Here is a 26943-nt window from a genome sequence, read left to right as displayed (position 1 = left end):
GAATAGAAAATGTCATATTTATCTTTACCTCTAAATCTTCATTCATCTAGTTTTATCTTCTTGAATTACCATGTTATTTTTTCTGGTCTATCTAAATACTACCTGTCCTCCAAGACCCGTCCCAACTTTCACATATTCCATTCCATTTCCTCAATACCTAGTATACGTTGAACTCCCCTTTCTGTTCTTTATGGTCTTTTGGTGCTTTAAAGTCCCTTTAGCCCTTTAAAGTCCCTTAAGCAGAAAATACTAATAGGGATGTTAGAGTTCTAAAGTGGTCGAACTTTATTTTTATATTTGCTGTGGTGTCTTCCATATAGATCAGGTGGCTGGAGTTCCTTGGTATGTGAGAAGTATTTCACAAACATGTTTGGGTTAATGTATCAGAAGGGTTATTTTGTTAAAAAATTGTTATCTTAAGCTGTAAAAAGTTAACTATATGGAAAATTTTGCCTCTATTCTATAGTTATGTATATAATTATATGCCATATAAATCTTGAGTTTTACAGATAGTAAATATTACTAGATTTTTCTTGACTTTTAAATTCCTCGGGTAGTTTCTTTTACGTAGTTATTTTATATTCTCTATAATTCAATACTTGGACATACAGATACTCAGTACATATTTATAGGTGGTTGTATATTCTCTATTTCTTTGTTGACTAGGTAAAAACAAATCCAGGTCCGTTGGAATATGTTAAGTTCTTTGGAACGTAACTTGCTTAAGTCAAGCCTCTAAATGAGTGTATTGCACCAATACCAAAAACATTTTCTGGAAAGTTAATAAAGCTAATTCATTTTTGGAAATATCTACCATTCTTCTAAGGAATAAAATATTCGCTGTTCAATACATGACCAATATGTCCTATTTGAGTGAATGTGGAGAAGTGGAATAAATTCCACTGTGTATGTTATCGCAGATCCATCATAGAATGTGTACTTTTCACACATGAGATGAAGACATGTAAGGGAGGAAAACCAAAAGAGTAGACTAAGCTGCTAAGTTGAACAATTAGAAAATAGTGATCCATCAAACAAATGTGAAACCAGGCGCATTGTTGGTTTAAACATGTCATTAGTAAGCATGCTAATTTTCCCCTGTCTCTTAAAAATACCTGTAAGACATGGAGCTAGGTATTCTAAAGCCTTTATTTGTTGGAAGGAAGAACAAAAACTGAACACAAAAATGCTGTTGTATGAAACTCTGGAGGAAGTATGCTCAACTGTATAAGTATTTAAAAATCTATCTTTCCAGAATGATATTAATTTACCTACTAGTATTACCAGTAGTTGCATTTAATTAGGTAAACAGCATGAGTTCAGAACAATTATTCATTTGCCATAAATGTTTAATTATTTCTAATGTCTTACTAAACTAGTTTACTGTGTCTGACTATGATATAAATGATAATTTTGTGGTTTTTTTCATTTTGTTTTTCTTATATTTGATAGCTATGGACAGCAAATTTAGTTCTTATTCCTTGTTGGAGTCTGACTTTTGAAAAGTTGTTTTAATAACACATTGAATTGTCTGTATTGACTATTTTCCTATCTGGAGATTTACTAGTTTGTTAAAGGTGCTTCCAGTGAATACATTTTATGTTTTGAATAAAATTTAATATTTCCTATTCTTATATCATCAAATTATGTTAAAGACAAATATATATTAAATTGGAATTTTTTATTTAAAGAAAACTGATTTGCAAAATTTTTCATTATGCAAAAAAAAGGCTTTGCCCAGGACTGTTCATAATCTAATCTATTTTTCATTAAAATTGTTTCCATAATGTAAGTACTTTACCTGTTAAAAAGTACAATTTTAAAAAATGTTTTGGCATACAAGGTTTATTAGACAGTGTGGGACACAGGACTGACATCTTTCATACTTTAAGAGCAATATTGCCTTGATGTCAGTGGAATCGTCCATTCAGATCTATAGCATTCTGTCCAAATTGCATAAATGGACTGTTATGGCACACCCAGCACTTTCTCATAGACACACTCAAATATTACAACAGAGTAATTTAAAAAAATCTTGTTTGAAGAATTTGGTTGTTTGGATGCTTCCAGTGTTTAGACTTTAAAAAATGATATTGAAGTATACTTTGAATTTCTTTAATCTGATTTAAATAAATAATAACCCTGTTGTTAATAATCAGATATGTTAATGTAATGCCAGTCTGCATTTTCATAATATTTATAATTTACAAAGCAGTTTCACTTACATCATCTTATTTGAGTTACACATGAAACCAGTGATATAGTTAGGGAAGGTATAATGATCTTATTTTGCAGAAGAGAAAACCAGGGATTATATAATGAGATAACTGATTAGTTAAAAAGTGTCATAAACCCATCTATCAGCAAGCATAACAAATCCTAGGTTCTTTAAAGTACTCACTGCACAAGGAGCCAGTTAAGTCATAGAAATAACTAACTTGAATACCAATCTCCACAGTTCTTCCCATCTACAGTATTCTCTTCAAGTCATCTACTCAACACTGTTTTAAGACAAGTAATATCTGTCAGCAGTTTTGTATTATCAATATACGTATCATCATTCAGTTATTAAATGGATAATCAGCCAAGATAATACAACCTTCAACAACATTTTTTTCCTATCTGTTTGGATCCTGGGTATTTATCAAGCAAGCCTCTGTCATTATGGGTTTTTTCCCCTAGTATTTTTAAAATTTAAATCATTTTGTATCTCCTTGATAAGCCCTGAATCAAATGTATGGCTTGATGAAATCACAGATTTAATAAGTAATAATATACAGTAACTTCTAAAAATAGTTGTAACTGGGAAATTTAAAATAAGAAGTTTATATTTTTAAAAAAAAAAAATTTCTTTTTTTTTTTTTTTTTTTTTTTTACCATAAGCATAAACTAATAAGAGCTAACACAGTTATGGCCCATAGATATCTCAGGGACTGTGCTTCCGTAAAATTTTGGATGCTCCTATTGCCTAGTTCTGTCCAATAGAACTTTCTGTGATAATGGAAATGTTCTGTATCTGTGCTGCCTAAAAGGTAGCCACTAGCCACATGTGGCTGTTGAGCACCTGAAATATGGCTAATGTGATTAAGAAATAGAATTTCCAATTTTGTCAAGTTTTAATTTGAATAACCACATGTTGCCAGTGAGTACCATATTGGACAGTGTACTCCAGACTCAAACGTCTGAATAAAGCAGTTTAAAATCTTGAAAGAAAAAATTACAGAATATTTATTTTTCGATGTGGAACATATGTTTTGAGCAATTGTATATTCTTACAGTAGAATTTTAAGATTGAAATAAACTTTCATTTCTCTTTCGATGTGGAATAGTAAAATACTATTTTTGTATCTTGTATTAATTTAACTTATTCCTTAATACTTAGCAAGATTATAAACTTTTTTAGATTGTTATACTTTGAGATTTATTACTATGTATTATTTTAGGCATTATGGAGAGTCTAAGGATAAAAATATGGAGTGTGATTATGAAAATTTGTTTATATGTTTGAAAATGTATCACTTTACCAAGTGTGAAAGTCAATTTCATATTAATAATGGTACCATTTTTATTAGTAGTAACCATTATATTTTATATAAAAATTATGTTTTTCAAAGAAATGTGTGCATATAACTTTTTTGTCACATAAAGTACTGTGACAAAAGTACTACAACATTACTGTGGATTTATTTAGAGACGTATCAATTTTACACAGATCAAGGTGGAGCATATTGAAAGTCATATCTTTTAAAATTTTTATTTATAAATCTATCATGAAATTGTTAAAATAAAAAATAGTGAAATAGGTTTCTCGTTCCAATTAGGATGGAGTAAGTGCACATCACCCTATATCTTCCACTCATTACACCTAAAATCCTTGAACAGAACACATGAAGTAGCCGTGGGAAGAATTTGAAAAGTAAATAATAGCAAGCAAATTGGGCATGGAAATCCAGACTCGAAGGAAGATACAGTAGTGAATTTCCTTGTTTTTCTGTCTCCTCCCACATCTCCAGTGGGATTCACAATTCAGCTTAGCCTCAAAGCAGTCTGAATCCCAGATCTGGGCAATGGATATAGATAGAAAGTGCCGTAAGAGAAGCCATCTTTTTCTGATTAGAGGCCCTGGAAGAGAAGCCCCTGCAGGAAGGAAAAAGTGAGGGAAATCCTATTTTTTTTTCTCTCCTGGTCCTGCCTCAGGTAAGACACACTCCTGAAACTGTGCTCTTATGGCCGTGGTGGGAGCATCAGGGACTGTACAGGTACCTAAAACTCTGTGAATGAGATGACAGAGAACAGAGTTAGTGAATTAATATAGAAGATCAGAAGAAATTTTCTAATATAAACAACAGAAAAACAATAATAAAAAAAAAGAACCGATCCTTAGAAACCTGTGGGACAATATAAAAACATCTAATATAAATGTCATTGACATCATAGTATGAGAGGAAAGAGATTAATGCAGGAAAAAAAAAGGAAGACATAATGGCTGGAAACTCCCCAAATTTGGCAAAACATATAAATTTGCAAATTCAGGAAGCTCAGTGAATCCCAAGAAAACCACACCCAAATACATCATAATTAAATTACTGAAAACCAAAGATAATCAATCACCAGCAGTCCTGCTCTAAAAGAAATGCTAAAGGAAGTTATTCAGGCAGAAAATAAATGATACCAGAGTGAAATCTGGAACTTCATAAAGGAAAGAAGAGCAACAGAAATGGTAAATATCTGGGTAAATATAACAGGCTATTTTTCTCCTCTTAGGTTCATTAAAATATGTATGATGGTTGAAATAAAAAATTATAACATTGGCTCGTGGGGTTTCCAATGTATGTAGATATATATACATAACAGCTACAATATAAAGGGGAAAGAATTTAAAGGGAACCAAATGTTTGTAAGGTTTATAAATTTCACTTGAAGTGGTAAAATTTTAATTCTAAGACTGTGAAAAGTGACATCTGTATATCATAATCTCTAAAACAACAACAAAGAAGAAAAAATCCACTATACAAATATGCAGATATTCAGGTAATCTAAAAGAAGGCAGGAATTGGGAAACAGAGGAATGAAAAACAGAGGGAAGAGACTTCCGGTTTCAGCTGTGACGTAAAACAAACCTAGAAGTCATCACTCCTGTTCTTACAAGAGCAACCGCTAGCCTGAAATCTGGAGAAACAGGCAAATCCAGAGTCACAGCAGAGATCTGCTTACCTACAGTGGAAGCCATTGGAGCCATAAATTAGTAGGAATATTTAAATGATAATTTTGACAAGTTGCTGGAGGCTGAGTATGCACTTGCATGAGTGTGTGAAACTCCTGGGAGCGACAGTCTTAGGGAGGCCCCCATACTTTCATGGTTTTTACCTCCAGGAACCCCAGTAGGTTCTCAAGATGAAGATACTGGGAAAGGTCCCCTTGTGAGGAGGGAAGGGTAATTGTTGTGAAATATGCCCAGAGCGTTCTCCAGCAAAGGTCTGCTCTATGGGAGAAAAGATATTACCAGAGCCCTATCCCAGTTTGGGGAGGGCATCCCTCCTACTCCAACCCCCTCTAGTCAACTTAAGGAAGAAAGAAGCTATACCACTGGCTGTGAGGGGCACAGCCCAGAGAAATAGGCCAAGTAAAAAGTTGAGATTTAATCCTAAAAGTATAGAATGCTTTTACTCCCCCACATCTTACCCTCATACCAACACCAAAAGAGAAAAAACCAGTATGCAAATATGCAGATATATGACAGGGCTCCAGTATAATAACAATGAATTACAGCTGAAAGAGCTGCTTGGCCTCTGAGGAGGAGTACTGAGGGCAGCCCAGAGTCAATAAGGGAGACAAAACAAGGATACCAGAGGAACTTGAAGGTTCTGCCACCTGTAGCAAACATTAAACACAGCCCACCTCCTGGCCAGATTAACAAATTCACGCAGTAAATGCCTATTTACCTCTGTTCCTATTACTTAATGCTACACAGTGAACTTTCAACAAAAAATTAGAAGTTATGCCTAAAGGCAAGAAAAAACAGTCGAGACAAGCCAAGCATCAAAACTAAGCTCAGATATTACAGATATTGGAATTATCAGTCAGGGAATTTTAAGTAACTATGATTAATATGTTAAGGACTATAATGAAAAAATAGGCAATATGCCAGAATACATGAGTAATGTAAGCAGAGAGAACCTCTTGGGAATACTCTGTTATAAGGTACCTGCACTGCAAGTGAAGCAGTATAGTGCTGTTTAAAGGTGGACTTAGATTAGTTAGAAATAAAACAGGAAAACCATGAAAAAATTTCTAAAAAGAAGTATAATTGATACGTTGAGAGGATATTAAATAGGATCATATAAAATGTCAAAATCAGAAGAGGCAGAAAAATAGGGGAAAAAAGAAAATAAATGCAATGAGTAGAAAACAGTAACAGACATGGTGGATATTAATCGGTGTCAATAGTCAATTTAAATGTGAATGGTGTAAATACACCAATTAAAAGACAGAGATAGTCAGAGTGGAAAAAAAAAAAAGACCTAGCTATGTGTTGTCTGTAAGAAACCCACTTTAAATATGAAGAATCAGGTAAGGGGCCGGCCCCATGGCTTAGCGGTTAAGTGCACGCGCTCCGCTGCTGGCGGCCCGGGTTCGGATCCCAGGCGTGCACCAACGCACCGCTTCTCCGGCCATGCTGAGGCCGCGTCCCACATACAGCAACTAGAAGGATGTGCAGCTATGACATACAACTATCTACTGGGGCTTTGGGGGAAAAAAATAAATAAATAAATAAGGTGTTAAAAAAAAAAAGTAAAAAGGAAAGGGATGGAGAAAGATATACCATGCTATCACTAACCAAGAGGAGGCTGGAGTAGCTGTATTAATTTCAGACAAAGCAGATTTCAGAACAATGAAAATTATGAGTGATAAAAAGGGACTTTACATAATGATTTGGTGGTCAGTTCTCCAAGAAGACTTAACAATCCTAAACATATGCACTTAACAACAGAGTGTCAAAACACATGACGCAAAAGCTGATAGAATTGAAAGGAGAAATAGTCAAATCCACTATTATAGTTGGAGACTTCAACACTCCTCTTTCAATAACTGATCGATCAAGCAGGCAGAAAATCAGTAAGTATGTAGATGACCTGAACAACACTATCAGTCAACTTGATCTAGTTAACATTTATAGAATATTCTATTCAACAAACAACAGCAGAATATACATTTTTGCAACTTGCATGGAACTTTCACCAAGATGGATCACATTATGGGCCATAAGCCACAACTTAAGTTAAAAAAAATAGTACTCATGCAAAGTATATTCACAGATCACAATGGAATTAAATTAGAAATAATAACAGAAAGTAAACTGGAAAAATCCCCAAATATTTGGAAATTAATTAAACACACTTCTAGATAACACATGAGTCAAAGAAGAAGTCTCGAGAAATTTAAAAATACTTTGAACTAAATGATAATGAAAATACAATTTATCTCAATTTTTGTAATTTAGTAAAAGCACTGCTGAGAGGGCAATTTATTACCTTAAATGCATGCACTGGACAAGAAGAAATATCTAAAATCAGTAACATAAGGTTCTGCCTTAGGAAACTAGAGGAAGAAAAGCAATTTAAGCTCAATGTAAGTGAAAGAAAAGAACGCAAGTTAGAGCAGAAATTAATGAAACTGAAAATAGGAAAACAATAAGAAAATCAAAAAAACCCCAGAAGTTTGTTATATGAAAAGATCGATGAAATTGATAAACATCTAGCCAGGCTAATCAAGAAAAAAAGATAGAAGACATAAATTACCACTATCCGAAATGAAAGCTAGACCATCACTATAGCCCCTATGGGCATTAAAAGGTAATAAAGGAGGGGCTGGCCCCATGGCTTAGCGGTTAAGTACATGCGCTCTGCTACTGGCAGCCCGGGTTCGGACCCCGGGCGCGCACCGATGCACCGCTTCTCCGGCCACGCTGAGGCCGTGTCCCACATACAGCAACTAGAAGCATGTGCAGCTAGGACATACAACTATCTACTGGGGCTTTGGGGGAAAAAAAAAGGAGGAGGATTGGCAATAGATGTTAGCTCAGAGCTGGTCTTCCTCAGCAAAAAGAGGAGGATTAGCATGGATGTTAGCTCAGGGCTGATCTTCATCACACACACACACAAAAATACGTAATAAAGGAATACTATGAAAAACTCTAGACCCACAAATTTGATACTTAGATGAATGGACCAATTTCTTGAAAGACATAAATTATCAAAACTCACACAAGTAGAAGTAGATAATCTGAATAGGTGTAAATCTATTAAAAAATGAATCAATTTGAAAATTATAGTTAATAAATAATTTCCAAAAGATGAAGTGTCATTACCAGATGAATTCACTGGTGAATTCTACCAAATAAAACTCAATTATAAGATAACAAACAATCCAATTAAAAAGTGAGCAAAAGATCTGAACAGACATCTTGCTAAAGATACTGATGGCAAATAGGCATATGAAAAGATGCTCAATATCATTTGTCATAAGGGAATTGCAAATTTAAACAACAATGAGATACTTCTATACAGATTTCCCCCACTATCCAAAAGTAGAGTGTTCCTATGAAAACTTTTTTAAGCCAAAATGGCATGAAGCTAAGAAGCCATTACCATTAATTTGTATGGGAAAATTTTTTGAGCATTCTCAGACCCAAAAAGTAACCTACTGAATCATACCAGATAACACACAAATGAAAAATAACACTAACATATAGTAAAAGCAGGAAAGGTATGATAAATACACAGCCTATATAAAGTAGAAATAGTGCCTGCACAGTGTAGTTTCACTTACCAGAATTGGGAAGACAGCGAGCACACTGGAAGGCTGAGAGGTGGTCGTGGTGATGATGGAGTCTTAGGCTGAGTCATCGGAGGTTGGGATGCTGGGAGGTACAGGAGACGAGTGTAGGAGAGAGAGGAAGAGGGTCACCTATTAACATCTCATCGTCGTCGTCTGAATCCATCAGGGCAGGCGGGTCACCAACGTCTACACCTTCTCCTATGTCTGCCTGCCTCAGTGTCAAAGATCGAAGTTTGGTTGCTGCTGTGGCTGATGTGGAAGGCTTGAAATATGACAGCATGCTTGATTGTTTAGCCCCTGTAATGGCTTGCTGCGAAACAAATGCTGAACACTATTTTCACTTCTCACCTTTTTTTTGTAAAAGCAAAATTCCTCTTTTGATTTCTTTGGATTAGCAAAAACAGGTACTAATGTAGTTCTTTTGTAAAAGCAAAGTGGCGTAAAGTGAACTTTTGGCTATTGGGGAAAATCTGTACATATTTTAGAATGGCTAAAATTAAAACACACAAAAAACTGTCAATTGCTAAAAAGGATGCAGAGCCACAGGAACTCTTTTTTATTGCTGGTGGTAGTAAAAAATGGTACAGCCACTTTAGAAGACATATTGGCAATTTCTTGCAAAGCTAAACATAGTCTTGCCATACAATCCAGTAATCACATTTCTGGGAATTTACTCCACTGGTTTAAAAACTATGTCCATACAAAAATCTGCACATGAAAGTTTATAGCAGCTTTATTCTTTCCTTCCTTCCTTCCTTCCTTCCTTCCTTCCTTCCTTCCTTCCTTCCTTCCCTCCTTCCCTCCTTCCCTTCTTCCCTCCTTCCTTTCTTTTTCCCCCCAAAGCCCCAGTAGATAGTTGTATGCCGTAGTTGCACATCCTTCTAGTTGCTGTATGTGCGACGCGGCCTCAGCGTGGCCGGAGAAGCGGTGCGTCCGTGCGCGCCCGGGATCCGAACCCGGGCCGCCAGTAGCGGAGCGCGTGCACTTAACCGCTAAGCCACAGGGCCGGCCCAGCAGCTTTATTCTTAATTGCCAAAAATTAGAAGCAACCAAAATGTCCTTCAGTAGGTGAATGGATAAACAAACTGTGGTACAGTGGAATACAATGGAATATTATTCAGTGATAAAAAGAAATGAGCTATAAAGCCACAAAAAGACATGCATGATTTTTAAATGCATATTGCTAAGTGATAGACACAGTCTGAAAAGTCTGTGTACTGTGATTCCAATTATGTGACATTCTGGAAAAGGCAAAACTCTAGCAATGGTAAAAAGGTCAGTAGGTGTCAAGGATCAGGGAAGCACAGGGGATTTACTAAGGTGGTAAACTATTCTGTATGATACATAATTGTGCATACATGACATTATGCATTTGTTCAAACACTGTGGTACAAAGAGTGAAGCTTAATTTCCAAAAAAATCATTTGGAAGGTTGAGGGATCCCAGAATGAAATGCAGAATGTGACAAAACAATCTAACTGTATTACAAATGTATGAAACAATCTCACTGAAGATAAGGCAGAAGGTGCTGACCTAAGTAAATTTGGAAATAAGTGGGGTCTGTAAGACTAGAGGCAAAAGAAACTACATAGTATTGTACTCTAGTTGATAAAGTTGTTTCCCACAGGGATAAAATTGTTAAATGTACCAGGTTAACAATTCTGTTATTGCTATATGTGTATACTGAAATTGAACAAGTAAGTAAGTGGATGGTAGATGGTGGAAGCCAGGTTTCTCACTGTTGAGTGGGAATTTTCAGATTAGCAAGGGGAGGAAGCTAAAATGAATCATGCAGTAATAAATCAGAGTTGGAGATACCAGGAAGAACTCATATTTGCCTTATAATAGACACAGGTGCTTACATATAGAAATACTTAATGGATATGGGTATGTATACACATACATTTCTTTGCTCTGTCAGCTGAGAGGGCCTAGAAGCAACAACACCTGGTAGCAGTAAGCACACCTAGTTCCTGTGTCTTGGTTTCTAATACCATTCTCCAATAAAAGGAACTAGGGCTCCTTGGAGAAATGGCTGATTCTAGAACTGGGGCAGGAAGTATAGAAAATGAGCTTGCGCCATTTTATAGTGCTAGAAAGGAAGTGCTCAAACACACATGTATGCACGTGCATGCACACGCACACACATACACAGAATTGTATATCAGAGGGACATAGGAAGCAATTGAAAGAGTTTCCAATAGAATAGATGTAAATAAATAATTGAATAAATAAATAAATGGGAGAAAAGAGACACATTGCCCAGGCAGAGGAAGTCCACTCTTACTCCCCATACCTTAAGTGTGCACTGGGCATACTGGCTTCATTCCAAAGAGTACAGTATAGAGGGGGGGGGGGAGTAACTCTACAGTGGAGACACCTGACAAACTACCTCAACCAGGTGATCAAAGTTGGCATCCACAGTGATGTCATGTTGACAGGATATACCCTTGATATAATGTGATAAATAAATGATACTTTACTTCTGTTGACCTCTTCTCAGTAACCCCCTAACCCCATCTAATCATGAAACAAACACCTCAGAAATACCAGTTGAGGGACACTCTACAACATACCTGACCAATACTCCTCAAAATTGTCAAGGTCATCAAAACGAGGAAAACCTGCGAAACCATCACAGCCAAGAAGAGCCTAAGGAGGCATGAGTACTAAATGTAATGTGGTATCGTGGATGGGATCCTGGAACAGAAAAAGGACATTAGGTAAAAACTAAAGAACTCTGAATAAATAGACTTTAGTTAACAATAATATAATATTGATTGGTTCATTAATTGTACAAATCTACCATACTAATGTAAGATGTTAATATAGTGGAAAGTGGGTGTTGGGTATATGGCAACTCTGTACTATCTTTGCAAATTTTCTGTAATTCTAAAACTTTTCTAAAATAAAGTTTATTTTAACAAAAAGAGTTCCATTTTATATAAAAATCTTGAAAATGCAGATTATCTGTATTGTCAGAAAGTATCAGTTGCCTGGGGATTTAGAATGGCAGGAGGGAGAGATTATGAAGAGCATGAGAAAAGTTTTGGGTGTGATGGATGTGTTCATTATCATGATGGGGTGATGGTTTCACAATTGCATTCATATATCAAAACATCAAATTCTACACTTCAAATATTTTTGGTTTATTGTAGTTAACTGTATTCATTAAAGCCCTTTTAAAAAGTAGGGGACAAACATAAAAAAAATAAAATAATAGACCTAAATCCAATTATATCAATAACTACATTAACAAGTATAAATGGTCTAAACAAGACCCAGCTATGTGCTGTGTATAAGAAGTCTATTTTAAATACACTGATATAGAGTGTTTAAAAGCAAAAGAATGGAGAGGAGGGCAGATATGCCATACAAACATTATCAAATGAAAGCTGTAGTGGCTGTATTAATATCATACAAAGTCAGCTTCAGAATAAGGAAGATTAGCCAGGATTAAGAGGGACATTTATAATACTAAAACTGTCAATTCAGTCAGAAGACAGAACAGTCCTAAATGCATATGAACCTAATAACAGAGCTTCAAAATGCATGAAGCAAAAACTGTGATGTAGCTGAAAAGAGAGAAATAGAAAAACTTACAAACTTGAAGACTTCTATAATCATCTCTCAGTAATCTGTAGAACAATTAAACAGAAAATCCAGAAGGATATGGAAGACCTGAACAATACCATCAACCAAATAGACCTAATTGACATTTATGGTATACTCTACTTAACAACAACAGAAGACACTCTTTTCAAATGTACATGGCACATTCACTATCAAAGACCATATCCTGGGTCATAAGACCAACCTTAAGTTTAAAAGAATTAAAAATCATACAAAATATGTTCTCTGACTATAGTGGAATTAAATACAAATCAATAACAATGATATTGGGAAAACCTCAGATACTTGGAAATTTAAACAACACACTTCTAAATATATGATCAAATATAAAGTCTTAAGGGAAATTAGAAAATATTTTGAACTGAATGAAAATGAAAATACAGTATGTCAGAATTTGTCAGATGAACCTAAATCATTGTTCAGAAGAATTAGAAATTATTAGAAAGTATTAGAAAAGAAGAAAAGTCTTAATGTAGTGATCTAAGTTCTCACATTATGAAACTAGAAAAACAGCAAAATAAATCCAAAGAAAGTAGAGGGAAGAAAAAAAAAGATAAGAGCAGGCATCAATAAAAAAACAGAAAAGTCGTTGGCCTGGTGGCATAGCAGTTAAGTTTGCATGCCCTGCTTCAGCAGCCCGGAGTTTGCAGGTTTGGATCTCGGGCACGGATCTATGCACCGCTTATCAAGCTGTGCTGTGGCGGCGTCCCATATAAACTAGAGGAAGATGGGCACGGAAGTTAGCCCAGGACCAATCTTCCTCAGCAAAAAAGAGGAGGATTGGCAACAGATGTTAGCTCAGAGTTAATCTTCCTCAAAAAGAAAAACAAAAAACAAAAAATCATATGGAAAATCAATGAAAACAAAAGGTGGTTCTTTGAAAAAGTAAGTAAAACTTAGAATCCTTTAGCCAGACTGACCAAGAAAAATGAGAAAAGACAAAATTACCAATATCAGGAATGAAAGAAGAGATATAACTACAGATGCCACAAACATTAAAAGGGTAATAAGGGGATATTAGAAGCAACTCTATTTACATAAATTTGGCAATTTAGTTGAAATAGACCATTTCTTGAGTGACATAAACTACCAATATTTATTAAAGATGAAATAAATAACTGAATAGTACTATATCGATTGAAGAAATTGAATTAGTATTTGTAGCCTTCCAAAAAAGAACGCCTAGCCCAGATAGTTTTCCTGACAAATTCTACCAAATATTGAAGGAAGAAATCATACCAGTTCTCTGAAATCTCTTTCAGAAAATAAAAGACAGAATACTTCCCAACTTATTTTATGAGACCATCCTTAACCTGATATCAAAATCATGCAAAGACAGTACATGAAAATAAAACTTCAAACAATATCTCTTGTAAATATATACACAGAAGTCTTCAATAAAATATTAGTAAGTTGAATCCAGCAATATATAAAAAGAAGAGTCCATCAAGACCAAGAAGTATTTATCCTGGGAATTCAAGGCTGGTTCAATATTTGAAAATTAATCAGTGACTGTAATCTACCATATTAACAGACTAAAGAAGTAAAACCATATGGTCATATCAACAGATGCTGAAAAACTATTAGATAAAATTCAACATCCCTCTAAGATAAAAATGTTCAGCTAACTAGGAATACAAGGAAACTTCCTTATCTCAATAAGATGCATATACAAAAAAATGTCTACAGCTGACATCATAATTAATGATGAAAACCTGAACACTTTCTTCCTAAGATTGGGAATAAGTCAAGGATGTCTACTCTCACCACTCTTGTTCAACATGTTACTGGCAGTCCTAGCCAGTGCAATGTGGCAAGAAAAGCTAATAAAAGAGATTAAAAAGGAAGAAATAAACTGTATCTGTTGAAAGCTGACATGATTGTCTACATAGAAAATCCCAAGAAATGTATAAAAAGGAAAAGACTCCTGGGGCCAGCCCGGTGGCATTGCTGTTAAGTGTGCGTGCTCCACTGCAAGGGTTCGCAGGTTCGGATCCCAGGCGGGCACTGACACACCGCTTGTCAAGCCATGCTGTGGCAGCCTCCCATATAAAGTAGAGGAAGATGGGCACGGATGTTAGCCCAGGGCCAATCTTCCTCAGCAAAAAGAGGAGGATTGGCAACAGATGTTAGCTCAGGGCTAATCTTCCTCACAAAAAAAAAAAAAAGAAAAAAAAAAGACTCCTAAAACTAATAAGTGAGTTTAGCAAGGTTGCAGTATACAAGGTTAATATATAAAAATAAGTCATATTTCTATATACTAGCAATGAGCAATTGTAAACATCTTTTAAAGTACCATTTACAATAGCTCCAATTAAAAAATAATAAATACTTAGGTGTAAGTCTAATATGTGCAGGATCTGTATGCTGAAAACTGTAAAGCACTGTTGAAAGAAATCAGAGACCCAAGTAAATGAAGAGACATACTATGATCGTGGATTGAAAGACTCAATGTAGTTAAGATGTCATTTTTCCCAATAATCTCAGTCAAGTTTCAACAAGATTATTTTTGTAGACACAGACAAACTTTTAAAATTAAATGGAAAAGTAGAGAAACTATAATAGCCAAAACAATTTAGAAAAAAAAATTAAGATTTATATTATCAGATTTAAGACTTACTAGAAAACCAGTAGCCAACACAGTATAGTATTGATGAGAGAATTGGCACAGCAAACAGATGGATTAGTGTAACAGAATAGAGAGTCCAGAATAGACCTACACAAATATGGTTAATTGATTTTTTAAAAAGGTGCGAAGGCAATTCAATTATGAGTGAATATATAAATTGTGGTAGATCCATACAGTGGAATACTATTAAGCAATAAAAATGAGTGAACTGTTGAAACACACAGCATGGATGAACCCCAATTGCTACACTATACTAAATGAAAGAAGCCAGTCTTAAAAGGTTGAATCCGTTTATAAAAGGTATGAATCCATTTATAACATTTTGGGAAAGGCAGAATTATTACCCTAAAACCTTTATTTGAATAGTAGGGGTCATGGTCATATCATTTACCCTCCACATGAAGCAAATGCATCATTTACGTATCAAATATACATCCATGTTTTTCTTTTATTTAACCTTCAAACTCTAAAGTACATAGTTCTACTTGACCCTAACATGATTGTAAACATAAATGTGGACAGTGAAATTGCGTGGCTATAAAGTGACCATCTGAACGAAACCATTCTCGTAGCAGATTCTCAGACTCTCCACAGTGTATCCAAGAACCAATCCCACCTCCAACTTTCCTTGTATCCCCACCTCCCCACCCTTGTTTGGAAAATACTGCATTTGAAAAAATCTTTACTTCTTGTGGTAAATCGTTGTGCAGTACAAAGGAGCCCTGATCCAGAAGCTGGAAGACCTAGGTGACTTTGGACAAGTCATTTAATGTTTATGAGTTTGTTTTCTCATCTTAAAGTAGGGGATAATAATACCTGTCCTGTTTGCTTCATTTGTAAAGATCTGATGAGCCAATGGAAATCATTTTATGTCTTGTAAAGTGCTTGGTAAATGTAAGGTATCATTACTGTTATTAAATATAAGAAATAAACCACAATTTTGTGGTATCTTATGGCAATCAAAGGAGGTTCAACTCAGAAAATTGTTATAATTTCTAAAATTAATGCAGAATGAATAGTAAGGACTTGATAACCTCAAAGTTGATTACTTTCTAGTTTTATCATACATTAATTAAACTATTAATAGTATATAAGATATGCTATTATAGCAAATTTTGGGTACATGGCTAGACGTCTTAATGTAAATTCAAATTCTGAAAATACCATCAGGAAGAATAACAAGCAGTATACTTCTTAAGATGAATTTGAATTGTGAAGGAATTCGTAGTTTTAGTTGAAGCTGTAGTTGTTTCTTTCTAGCAGTAGATGCCAGTAGAGTTCTTTTTAATAAAAATCAAATCGCCTAAGTAATTCCATAGCAACAGCTTCCTGGTCACATTACCATGTATAGAAACATTGCTCTGAGGAAAGTAGAAAGATTCTCCTTCTTATAAGGACTTTGTAACAAATTTTTTATTGAAAAAAGTACAGATTTCAAATGTGATGTTTTCTAGATACTCATCTAGTGAAGCTTACTTTTTTTTCTCTCTCTCTCTTTTTTTGCTTTAGTAATTTTGTTGTAAGGCTTATGCATTATTTTAAATAAATTAATCTTAGTGTTCTAGTTAGGAATCTGGAATATCTGTACTAAACTCAAGCAACATTGAATACAAGTTGGCTAGACGTGTTAAAAATGAAAATGGTGGGGCTGAAATGTTAGGATTAGTTGGTGCATTTGGCAAGGGAATACCATGAGTATAATATTCGGGGAGATTAATATATCAGAGATGAGTGATTGAAAGGAGTGACTAGAAGCAGGGAAAACAAGTTATTTTAGAAATCTACATTTGCATTAATAAAAATGAAACTCAAAGATGAATAAAATCTAGTAACTGAATATAGAGAAAAAGGAGTTCAATGACATTACTTCTATTACTGTTGTCTCTATATATGAACAACTTGGTGCTTGTTGGATAATTTACAATTATGGTCCTATCATAAAATTAAAACATTTTCAAGTGTTTGATGATTCTACTTAGACCTTTGTTAAAAATGAATGCTTTCTTCAACATATATTTATTGAGTATGTAATACACACATTGCATTTGTAAATGCAAGTAACTCACAATTTGAGACATAAATTTACAAACAGCAAATTTTAACATAAAATTATAACTGTGACTACAAATGAAAACAGGAGAGAACAGTTTATTTTTCTAGGAAGTATGTGGGAAACTTGAGTGAAGAGGTGACATTTGCAGTGAACCTTGAGGATGAATAGAATTTCTCCCAAGAGAGCAAGTCAAAGAATTTAGGAATTTTATCCACTTTTGCCCATACAGAGTCAGTCCATGCTCTGTAGATGTTTATTAAAGACTGCACACACTTGTCTGTTTTGTATAAAGCACTGTCAGATGTTAATAAACAAATTACCTATTATTATATACACATTTATACAGAAAACTACAAATTTAAGAAGTTTAGTCTTATAGATACTGTTGCCTATTTGTTTAGATTGATATTAATTTTATTACACAAAAGAAAGTGTATACAAATGAGCTGTTACTTGGCAAAATTCATTAGTGTTTCCTTTGTGTGTGTGTGTATGTGTGTGTTGTCCTAATTTGATTACATTATCATTCCTATTGATTCTATTTGTCCTTCTTGTTCCTATTTCTTGTATTTGTCAAGCATTTGGCAGGAAATTTAGACTGAGATATTTTTTTGATAGATTTTTTTAAAAAAATCCTTCCTTCCTTCCTCCCTCCCTCCCTCCCTCCCTTCCTTTTATTTTTTTATTTAGAACTTCCAAAGAGAAAACCACATATTTTTGGGACATGCCCTTTAAAAGATTATCCTTTAATTAGTGTCAAAAGGCAAGTAGTCAATCATTGTTAAATGTCATGAGTTACTTTTTTCCTCCAAAAGGACAATGGCAAATTTTACTTACTTTTAATCAAAGGAGCTGTTTTTGAGACCCCTAAATCAAGGATCAGGTAAGAAGTAGTCCTGAATGTTAAGTTTGAAAAATTAACATGTCTCAGTCAACTAGAAGGATTTTTTTTCCTCTCAATTGAAATTTCTTGCCGTAGCTGATTTTATATAATTTTAAATCTTACTTTTTATTCTTTTTTTCAAATTTTAGAATGTTTTAAAAGGTACTGCTGATAGGCACTTGTCAGCAGATTATAAATTTGATAAGCAATACTGACATGCTAAATTTTTGAAGTTCCTGTATATATTAGACTGAAGTCAGTGAGTTAGCAACATTCAGTTCTTTTTTTTAAGATAGGGTAGTTCAGATTTTTTTCTTAGTTAAAACATATGTGTTATGAATTTGTTTTGCAAGAGTTTTTGATGAAATGTTGCCTTCTTATAAGGATTCATAAAAACTATATATTAGCTAATTTCCTGGAAAAAACACCTTTTTAACATATTTGGAGAGTGGTTTGGCCTTCAGTTGTTTGCATAGGATTGTAATACGTTTAACTAGTTTTCCTTTTTTTTAATTTTCAGCCTACTATATATATAAAGCTTTATATTTAAGTCCCTCATTAACCTGTATATTAATATTAAAACACTCTTAAACATAGAGCCTTTTAGGCTGATACTGCAAGTCTTTAAAATCCCATCTCTAGTTGAGATGAAGAGTTTTGCTAAGACAGGCTTAGCAATGTGCTGTTTTATATTAACAGGAAACAGAACAGCAGTAGTGGTTTGAATACTCTGCAAACAGGAAGTTTGACACATGCATAGCTCTTAGCTTCTGTGTAAGAAGTTGTTGCGCTCCTTCTGGAAATATTTTCAGTTGCTTTAAATAAAGTGTAAATGCACATGAATGGCAACTTACAGAGAACTACCCTGTAACCAGTATACAGGTACAACTGCTCTTCAGAAATTGGAAGGTTTTGCTAACCGATTATTTCATAGACACTCTAAAAGTTTTGTACATGATCAGAAAACAGCTCTGGAAAATGACAGCTTTCATTTCTCTGAACATACTGCCTTATGGGACAGATCAAGTAAGTTGTTTTTTTTTTTTTTAAATGATATGTTATAACTAGAAGCTCAAATGCTAATTGGAGTTTTAGAATCAAACATAAAGAACTGTGTTTTGTTTGTCTTTTTATGATTTGCACAAGGACATTTTGCAAGATGAAGTTGAAAAAATTCTGCAAAAACTTGGTTATAAGTTGAGCTGAATCATGTAGTTCATTGTTTTGTTTTATATCATGACTAAGTTGAATATCAGTAGGAAAATTTTCTACAAAATTCTTATATCATTTCTAGTGTGTTACTGTTTTTTGTTTTTATATAAAACAGCCTAAATTTTAGAAACAATGATCAGTTTACTTTTTAAAATGTCTTGGATTTATAAGCCTTAAAATTCAAAAGGGGCGAGAAGACTCTTGAATTTATAATTAAATTTTTGTTTGCCATCTTTTATTTTTAAATTTATGTTTGAAAGTTACTTTAGTTTTACAAGCAGAATTTTCTAATATAAAAGCATAGTATGATTATTCTATGGGAAATCTTATATTTGTAACATTATAAATAACAAAAGCTTTTATAATTATATTTTATATTATTTATAATTATGGTTAAAGGGGGAAAAAGTTGTTTATGCATGCATCACATTCTTTTCAGGCATGTTAAGATGTTTGGACTTACTGCTTTGCTAAAATGGTGATATGTAATTATTTTTGGTGACATGCCCTTTAAAAGATAAATTTCACGTATAAACAATACCAGTACCTCCATTCCACATCTCACCTTGGATCCTCCCCAAGATATTTTTGTCACTCTGATGAAAGCAATAATAGAGTTACCCTTGGTACTCTTGCCCTTTATGGTGTGTTTGATTATCAAATTGCACTAGGTTTTGCCTCTTTCCATTTATATATTCCATAGCAGTTAAGGAAGAAAACTCAGTTTAAAAAAACAAAACCAAACAAGAATGGTTTACAAAATTTACTCCTTGTTTTATGCAGCACCTTCATAGTTCTATAGAAGCTTATTTGAATTATTTCTTTTCGGCATCAGAATTTTTTTACCTTCTTCAAGCTATTTTAGGAAGAAAGGAAAGAATGTGTACTTCTACAAATTTTTTTTTTACTCTAAAGGTTTTGATTATTTATAATTAATCCTTAACTATGTAGCAAGTTAATGGATGAGGAATCTCAAATATCTTCAACTTAATGAACTGTTGAATATTGAAGTAATAGTACATTATTAAAATTTACCTTGCAACAAAAGTTTGTTATTCATTCTACTTGCCCTATTCTGTTAAATTGCAGTCTCTTAAGGCCTTTTGGAAATCGTTTTTATGCATTTCAAAGATCTTTTAATTAAAAGTTTAGTGAGGAATGAAGACAATACTGAATTAGTTTCTGTTTCATTAATACCTGTTCCTCCACATAGTGGGTGTTTAGTAAATATATCTCAAATGAATGAATATCATGGGCTTTTAATAATTAAAAGTTATGTTTGAACTATACGCCCACCATTTTTAAAATATATGGGGCCTGTGATGTTTTCTGAAACACTTTAAAATCTAGCAATGGAAGATAATATCATGAGCCATGATTTCTTTGGGAAAAAACAGACTGATAAAATGCTGTTAACATTTTTCTTTATTGTGATATCAGAAAATAAAATAAGTAGGATCATTGTACACAAGTAAAATTAGGTGCAACCCTTGTAGCCATTGCATAATAGGCATGATATATAAGAAATTCTTAAAGAGTAACTGAATGTTACATTAATCAGGTATTCTTCCACTGTCTTCTCTCTTTCATATCCCCAAAATATCAAAATATGCACAATAATTTTATATATGTAGTAATACATATGGTAAGCTTGGAGCTCTAGTTTCCTATTACGGAATGTGTTGATATACAGGAGAAAACGCTGATACAACAGAAAGAGAGGAACACTGTTGTTTCAGAATTCCAAGGTTTATTTTTATGGTTAAAACACAAATTTTTATTCATTTATAAATTGAGTTATGGAAGGAGTTTTGATATGTTTTCATACAACCTACATTCTTCAAAGCTACTTAAAGCGGTTTACTTCCATGACTTGTTTAGCAAGAAAAAGGAATGTAATATCTCCTAATAATAAACGCTCTAAATATGCTTGTGCCAAAAGTGCTATTTTAAGAAATCAACTAAGCACAAAAACCACATGTAATTTTTTAAAAATTAGATTCATGAACTGTGAGTAAAGATTAATTACCAATTTAGGCATGTATGAAATGTAACAAGTTTTAATCCAACTTTATTTCTTTTCCAGTGACATTAAATATAGGAATACAGAAAAAAGGCCAGTTAGTGGTTCCCAGAGCTTTAAATGTGTTTCATCTTTTAGTACTAAATTAAGTAACAGGAATTCCTGTTTGATAACATAAATATTTAACAGCTGATTCCATACACGTTTAAGTACATGAAGTTAAAAAAAAAACATGGAGGAATTCTTTTTGTTCTGACTTGGAATAAATGTGAATATTGAAGTTCGTTGAGTTCTCTTTCTGACAAATTTATTATGGTTAGCTTTTAAATCTTTCTTTGATCATAAATGGTGTGTTGAGTTATACAATGCTGAACTGGGTTGAAGTTTTACATGTTTTAAATCTTGGACTTTATACACTTAACGAATGTCCAATTATAACATTTTAAGGACTGAATAGGTGAATACTACCACTTTACCTATCCTGCTTTCCCATGAATTGACAGGCTATTTCTTTGGCAGATACAAATTCATATTAGTGAATAGTAGATTTAAATACTATGTTGAAGAAATGAGCGATTTTGTATATGGATTTCTTCAGGTAGAATCATATAGCTAAAGTCGTTATAATAGACCACTTGATCTAGTCAGTCTTACCTTTCCAAAGCTCATACAATCCGTAAGACAGTTTACTTCCTTGGTTTCTTAGTCCACTGAATCTTACATTGTAACTTCTAAGCTAGAAGACCCTCCACATTATCTTTTTATCTACTTTTTCCATCTGCGACTGTTCCATAAACTTCTTGGTAGTAATCAGTTTTTATTCATTTGGCAAACTTTTTCGAGGATTTATTATATCATAGTCTGTAAACAAGGCTCTGGGAAAAATAAGATCTAGTTCTTACCCTCAAGAACAAGAGTAGGAAGAGCAAACATACATGTAATATTCAAGGCATAGTGAAATGGTTGCTTAAAAATGTATAAAAGTACCTTGCTGTGGGAGCAGTATAAGAAGAAATCAACACTAAAGAGAAGATGGGGTCTTCAAGAATTTTGAATTTTGAAACACAGAGAAAGAGGAAAAGGTTACTTTATTATAAGAAAATAACATACTAAAATATGTGAAAATAAGAGAATTTAGGATTTACTTAAAAGATATAGTAAGATATTGTCTGGAAGGGTAGTCTGTGGATCTGATCTTTGAAAGCTTTCTATTAGATATTTAGAAGTTTGGACTGTATTCTAATAGACAGTGGGGAGCCAGTGCAGTTTTTTTTTAAAGTGGAAAATAATATATAATGCAACCTTTGATAAAAGAGCCCAAAGAATTTTAACTAACGTAATACAGGAGAAGTTAACTTGCTTATTCTATTACAGGGAAATATATATAGCTACTGTACATTTTCTCTTTGAGCTGGGCGCTTGATTGGAACTAACACTTTTGGTCACTAAGTGAACATGGCAACGAATAGTCAGACAATGGATTCCCTTTATAATAACAGTGCTTATTTAAGATGTTCCTTCTGCCTGGAATTCCCTTTCCCTACTTCTACCAAGGGTGAGATTTGCTCATACTTTAAGACTCTGCTCAAATATTATCTTTGTGAGAAAATCACCAAAGCATTGTATTCCTCTGTTCTTCATCCTTACGAGAAGTCATGATCTCTTCCTATGTTCTTATATAACCATATACACACTTCTATTATGGCTTATTTTATAGTATTAAATTATATTACATTAGTCCTTAAGTTCCCTATCTCCCCTATTTGACTTTGAACTCCTATAAGGCGTAGAATCTGTCAATTTATTTTGGTATTGCCAGCATAGTTCTCAATAAATGTTTAAATGTTGAGTTGTTTGTTAAATTAACATTAAATATCACTACAGTCTTACACTAACTTTTTTTTTTGACCTAAAATCATCTTTTATTTTATTTTATTTTTAAATTTTTGTTTATTGCAGTAACATTGGTTTATAACGTTGTATAAATTTCAGGTGTACATTATACTTCTATTTCTGCATAGATTACATCATGTTCACCACCAAAATACTAATTACAACCCATCACCACACACATATGCCGAATTATCCCTTTTGCCCTCCTCCCTCCCCACTTCCCCTCTGGTAACCACCAATCCAATCTCTGTCTCTATGTGTTTGTTTATTGTTGTTATTATCTACTACTTAATGAAGGAAATCATACGGTATTTGACCTTCTCCCTCTGACTTATTTCACTTTGCATAATACCCTCACTGTCCATCCATGTTGTCACAAATGGCTGGATTTCATCGTTTCTTATGGCTGAGTAGTATTCCATTGTGTATATATACCACATCTTCTTTATCCATTCATCCCTTGATGGGCACTTAGGTTGCTTCTAAGTCTTGGCTATTGTGAATAACGATGCAATGAGCACAGGGGTGCATGTATCTTTACGCATTGTTGTTTTCAAGTTCTTTGGATAAATACCCAGCACGTTTTTGTTCTGTTGTGATCTTTGCAATTTATTTAAAAGGTTTATGGCCGTTAACCAAAAGCAGTAAAATGCTGACCTGACCCTGCTAAATACCTCATTTCAGAGGCATTAAACTTTTCAAGGTTACCTGTGTATTTTTATCATGATTATTTATAAGATTTTGAGTAATCAGCAAACTTTATAGTAACACTAAGTATTGGGGATATTAAATTATTTGAAGTTAGAAAATGTTTCCATGGGCTATTTAGCTATGCCAAGTACTATATCAAGTGTAATAACATAATGAGGATCTTGTACTTATTTGTGTTTTGCAAGAATAGTCATGCTACGTGGTTAGAGAAGAAGGAAGATCAAGTATATACTCCAGGTAGTATCTTGCTACTTAAAGTGTGGTCCCAGTCCAGCAGCATTAGCATCACCTGGGAGCTTGTTAAAAAGGAAGAATCTCAGACCCCATCTAGACCTACTGAGTCAGAATCTGTAGTTTAACAAGATTACCCAGCTGATTCATATGCACATTAATGTTTGAGAAGCACTTTTTCCCTAATAACATTTTAATCTGTTTAGGAAATAATTTATCTTCATTGAAGAAAATTTGCAATCCACAGAAAAGAACAAAGAAAAAAGTAAAAATCACACACAATCCTACTAAAAGATAACTACTATTAACATTTTTGTATATATAGTCTATTTTGTGCATAGATACACAAATTTCCACCAGCCCCTAAATTTAGATCTTCCAGTACACAGTGTTTCATAACATTTTTCCTTATCATAAAGAGTTTTACAATATCTTTTAAGATGGCTGTTTTGTATTCAGTTATAAGGATACCCCACTGTTTATTTAACCCACAGGCCATCTAGATTGTTTTTAACTTTTTGGTATTATATAAAAACATCCTTGTAGCTAAATTTTTGTGCCTAATATTATTTTTATATTTTATAGGACAGATTTAAAGAACTGTTGTGACCATTATAGGGCTTTTGTATTAAATTAATTGCATCCCACATATACATATAAAGATATCCTTTTGGAGTTAAATTTGTTTCACTATTAAGTGAAGACATGTTTAAATTTCCTAGTATAATTTTTTGGTACGGCAAGCATGCTTTATTTTCTCCTTTATTATTAGTATTTATCAGAATTTTCCCACCCTTCAAAATTGATCAATTAGTAGTAGCAAATGGTCTGAGAGACATTTTTTAGTTGCTGAATAAAGCATTATCCTTAGATGTTCCTTGGTAATCAACATAATATAATCTAGTTGAGTTGGAGATTCGGTTGTATTATAAAGTACATCCCATAATTCTGATTGTGCAATATAACAGTGACTCCTACCACTTCACTCCCACATTCCCTGGGTGGAAAACTGTCAAATACATTATCACATAAAAGATTTATTTACTATGCATTGTTCTAAGCACATTGCACCCATCTATTCAAATTAGCAGGACTTCTAAGTAGCTCTTTTCTTGGAGTCTTCTTCCAGCTGCCTTCAAGTATTGCTAAACTTCTGGAAGTTGACTCATTCCAGAGAGGCTAACCTTCTTGCCAAAGGTTGGATGAAGAAAGAGATGGGTATTTTGATTAATATATAAGCAATCGATCTCATTTTCAGCTGCTGTTGATTTTGCCATTGCTACAGTTTCATGGTTTAAAACTGGTCCCAAACAATTTGATGTATCCTTGTTGTTGACGTGATGCCATTGATCCCTGTGGAGACTTTAGAAGTTCTTAATGGGAGGATGATCCACCCTTTCCAGTGTTATGCACATTCAAGTGTTATATCACAGGATTTAGTTTCTTTAATGTATACTCATGCGTAGTAATCCTGGCTTCCACGCCGGGCTGAATGCGTGAGAAGGTGCTTTCAGCCCATCCCCACGTTGTACCGAAAGCAGCCTTCCTTTCTTGAACATCTTGTCCAGTCATAGGAAACTGGTTGTCTGTGACCCAGTGTAGCTCACAGATATGTTTTGTTTAATTCTCATTGTATTTTTAAAATAATTAAATTTAATACCATTATTTTATATATAAATATAAAATATAATGATTTTAAACCAGGAAATTTCATATTAATATCTGGACTTTTATATTCTTGAACTGTTAGAAAAACTCATTTCAGTGGCCTCTCATTCCCATATGAGAACAAATGGGCAGCGCTGAAGAACTATCCTCTTTACTCAGGATTTATACTGTCTGATTTGCTGTAACTTTCACTACTTTTATTGTTTTACCTTCCTGGCCTCTAATGTTGAGCCTAGGTCACCAATCCAGATTCTCCTTTCTTCTTTGGTAAAGCTTCTTTAGTGTGCCTTTCTACTCTTGGACCACAGATACTGTCACTAAAATTCGTGAAAGAAATTCTGGTGATTCTGAACCTTAGCAAGCAAGAATGGGTTCTAGGTTTTGATCCCTCCCTTTCAGAATTCCTGTTTTATTTTTAATGCAGATCTACATACCTCCTTGCTTTTAATTAGCTCTGTTTACCATAGGGTATTGAGAAGGAACAGCCTTTACCAATCTCCAAAGGCTTTTGTTAACATCATTTCCCCAATGTAATGGATGCCTACCAGCCTTACATTTACGTAATTATGTTGTCCACTGAGGTGATTCTCCCAAAGCAAAGAAGATCTGCTTCAAGCAGACTGTCTCTACTTAGGTAGAGAAGCACTTGACAACTTTTTTAAAAATCAAAGTATAATTTACGTACCAGAAAACTCACTCATAAATGTACAGTTCAGTGTTTATTAATAAATTTATAGGGCCGGCCCCGTGGCTTAGGGGTTAAGTGCGCGCGCTCCGCTGCTGGCGGCCCGGGTTCGGATCCCGGGCGCGCACCGACGCACCGCTTCTCCGGCCATGCTGGGGCCGCGTCCCACATACAGCAACTAGAAGGATGTGCAACTATGGCATACAACTATCTACTGGGGCTTTGGGGGAAAAATAAATAAATAAAATTATAAAAAATAAAAATAAAAAAAAATAAATTTATAGAGTTGTGCAGCCATCACCACAGTTGAGTTTTAAAATATTTCCATCACCCCAAAAAGTTCTTCTGTACGCTTTTGCAATCAATCCCCACTTTCACTTCAACCTTAGACAAACACTGATCTGTTTTCTATCTCTACAGATTTCCTTGTCTGGACATTTTATAGAAATGGAATTATACAATACGTAATCTATTGTTTCTGGCT

At 33.9% G+C, this 26943-nt stretch overlaps 1 protein-coding gene across 3 annotated transcripts in view; it reads left to right on the top strand.

The window, feature by feature from the left end:
• PRKACB (protein kinase cAMP-activated catalytic subunit beta) overlaps positions 1-26943 on the top strand; it is a 124090-nt gene that overhangs the window by 35677 nt on the left and 61470 nt on the right. The window contains exon 1 of one of the 3 annotated variants that reach the window (XM_004431538.3): positions 18864-19062. The exons of the other annotated variants lie outside the window; for them this stretch is intronic. Within the exon in view, the coding sequence (XP_004431595.1) occupies positions 18879-19062 (184 nt within the window). The 5' untranslated portion in view covers positions 18864-18878. Of the gene's footprint in view, positions 1-18863; positions 19063-26943 lie in introns of those variants that run through there. 3 annotated transcript variants of the gene reach the window in all.

This window comes from Ceratotherium simum, chromosome 2, assembly GCF_057802395.1.
Source record: "Ceratotherium simum simum isolate JZ-2026a chromosome 2, ASM5780239v1, whole genome shotgun sequence".
NCBI classification, from domain to species: domain Eukaryota; kingdom Metazoa; phylum Chordata; class Mammalia; order Perissodactyla; family Rhinocerotidae; genus Ceratotherium; species Ceratotherium simum.
Note: the sequence above shows the minus strand (reverse complement) of the source record. Positions and strands in the feature narration are given on the sequence as shown.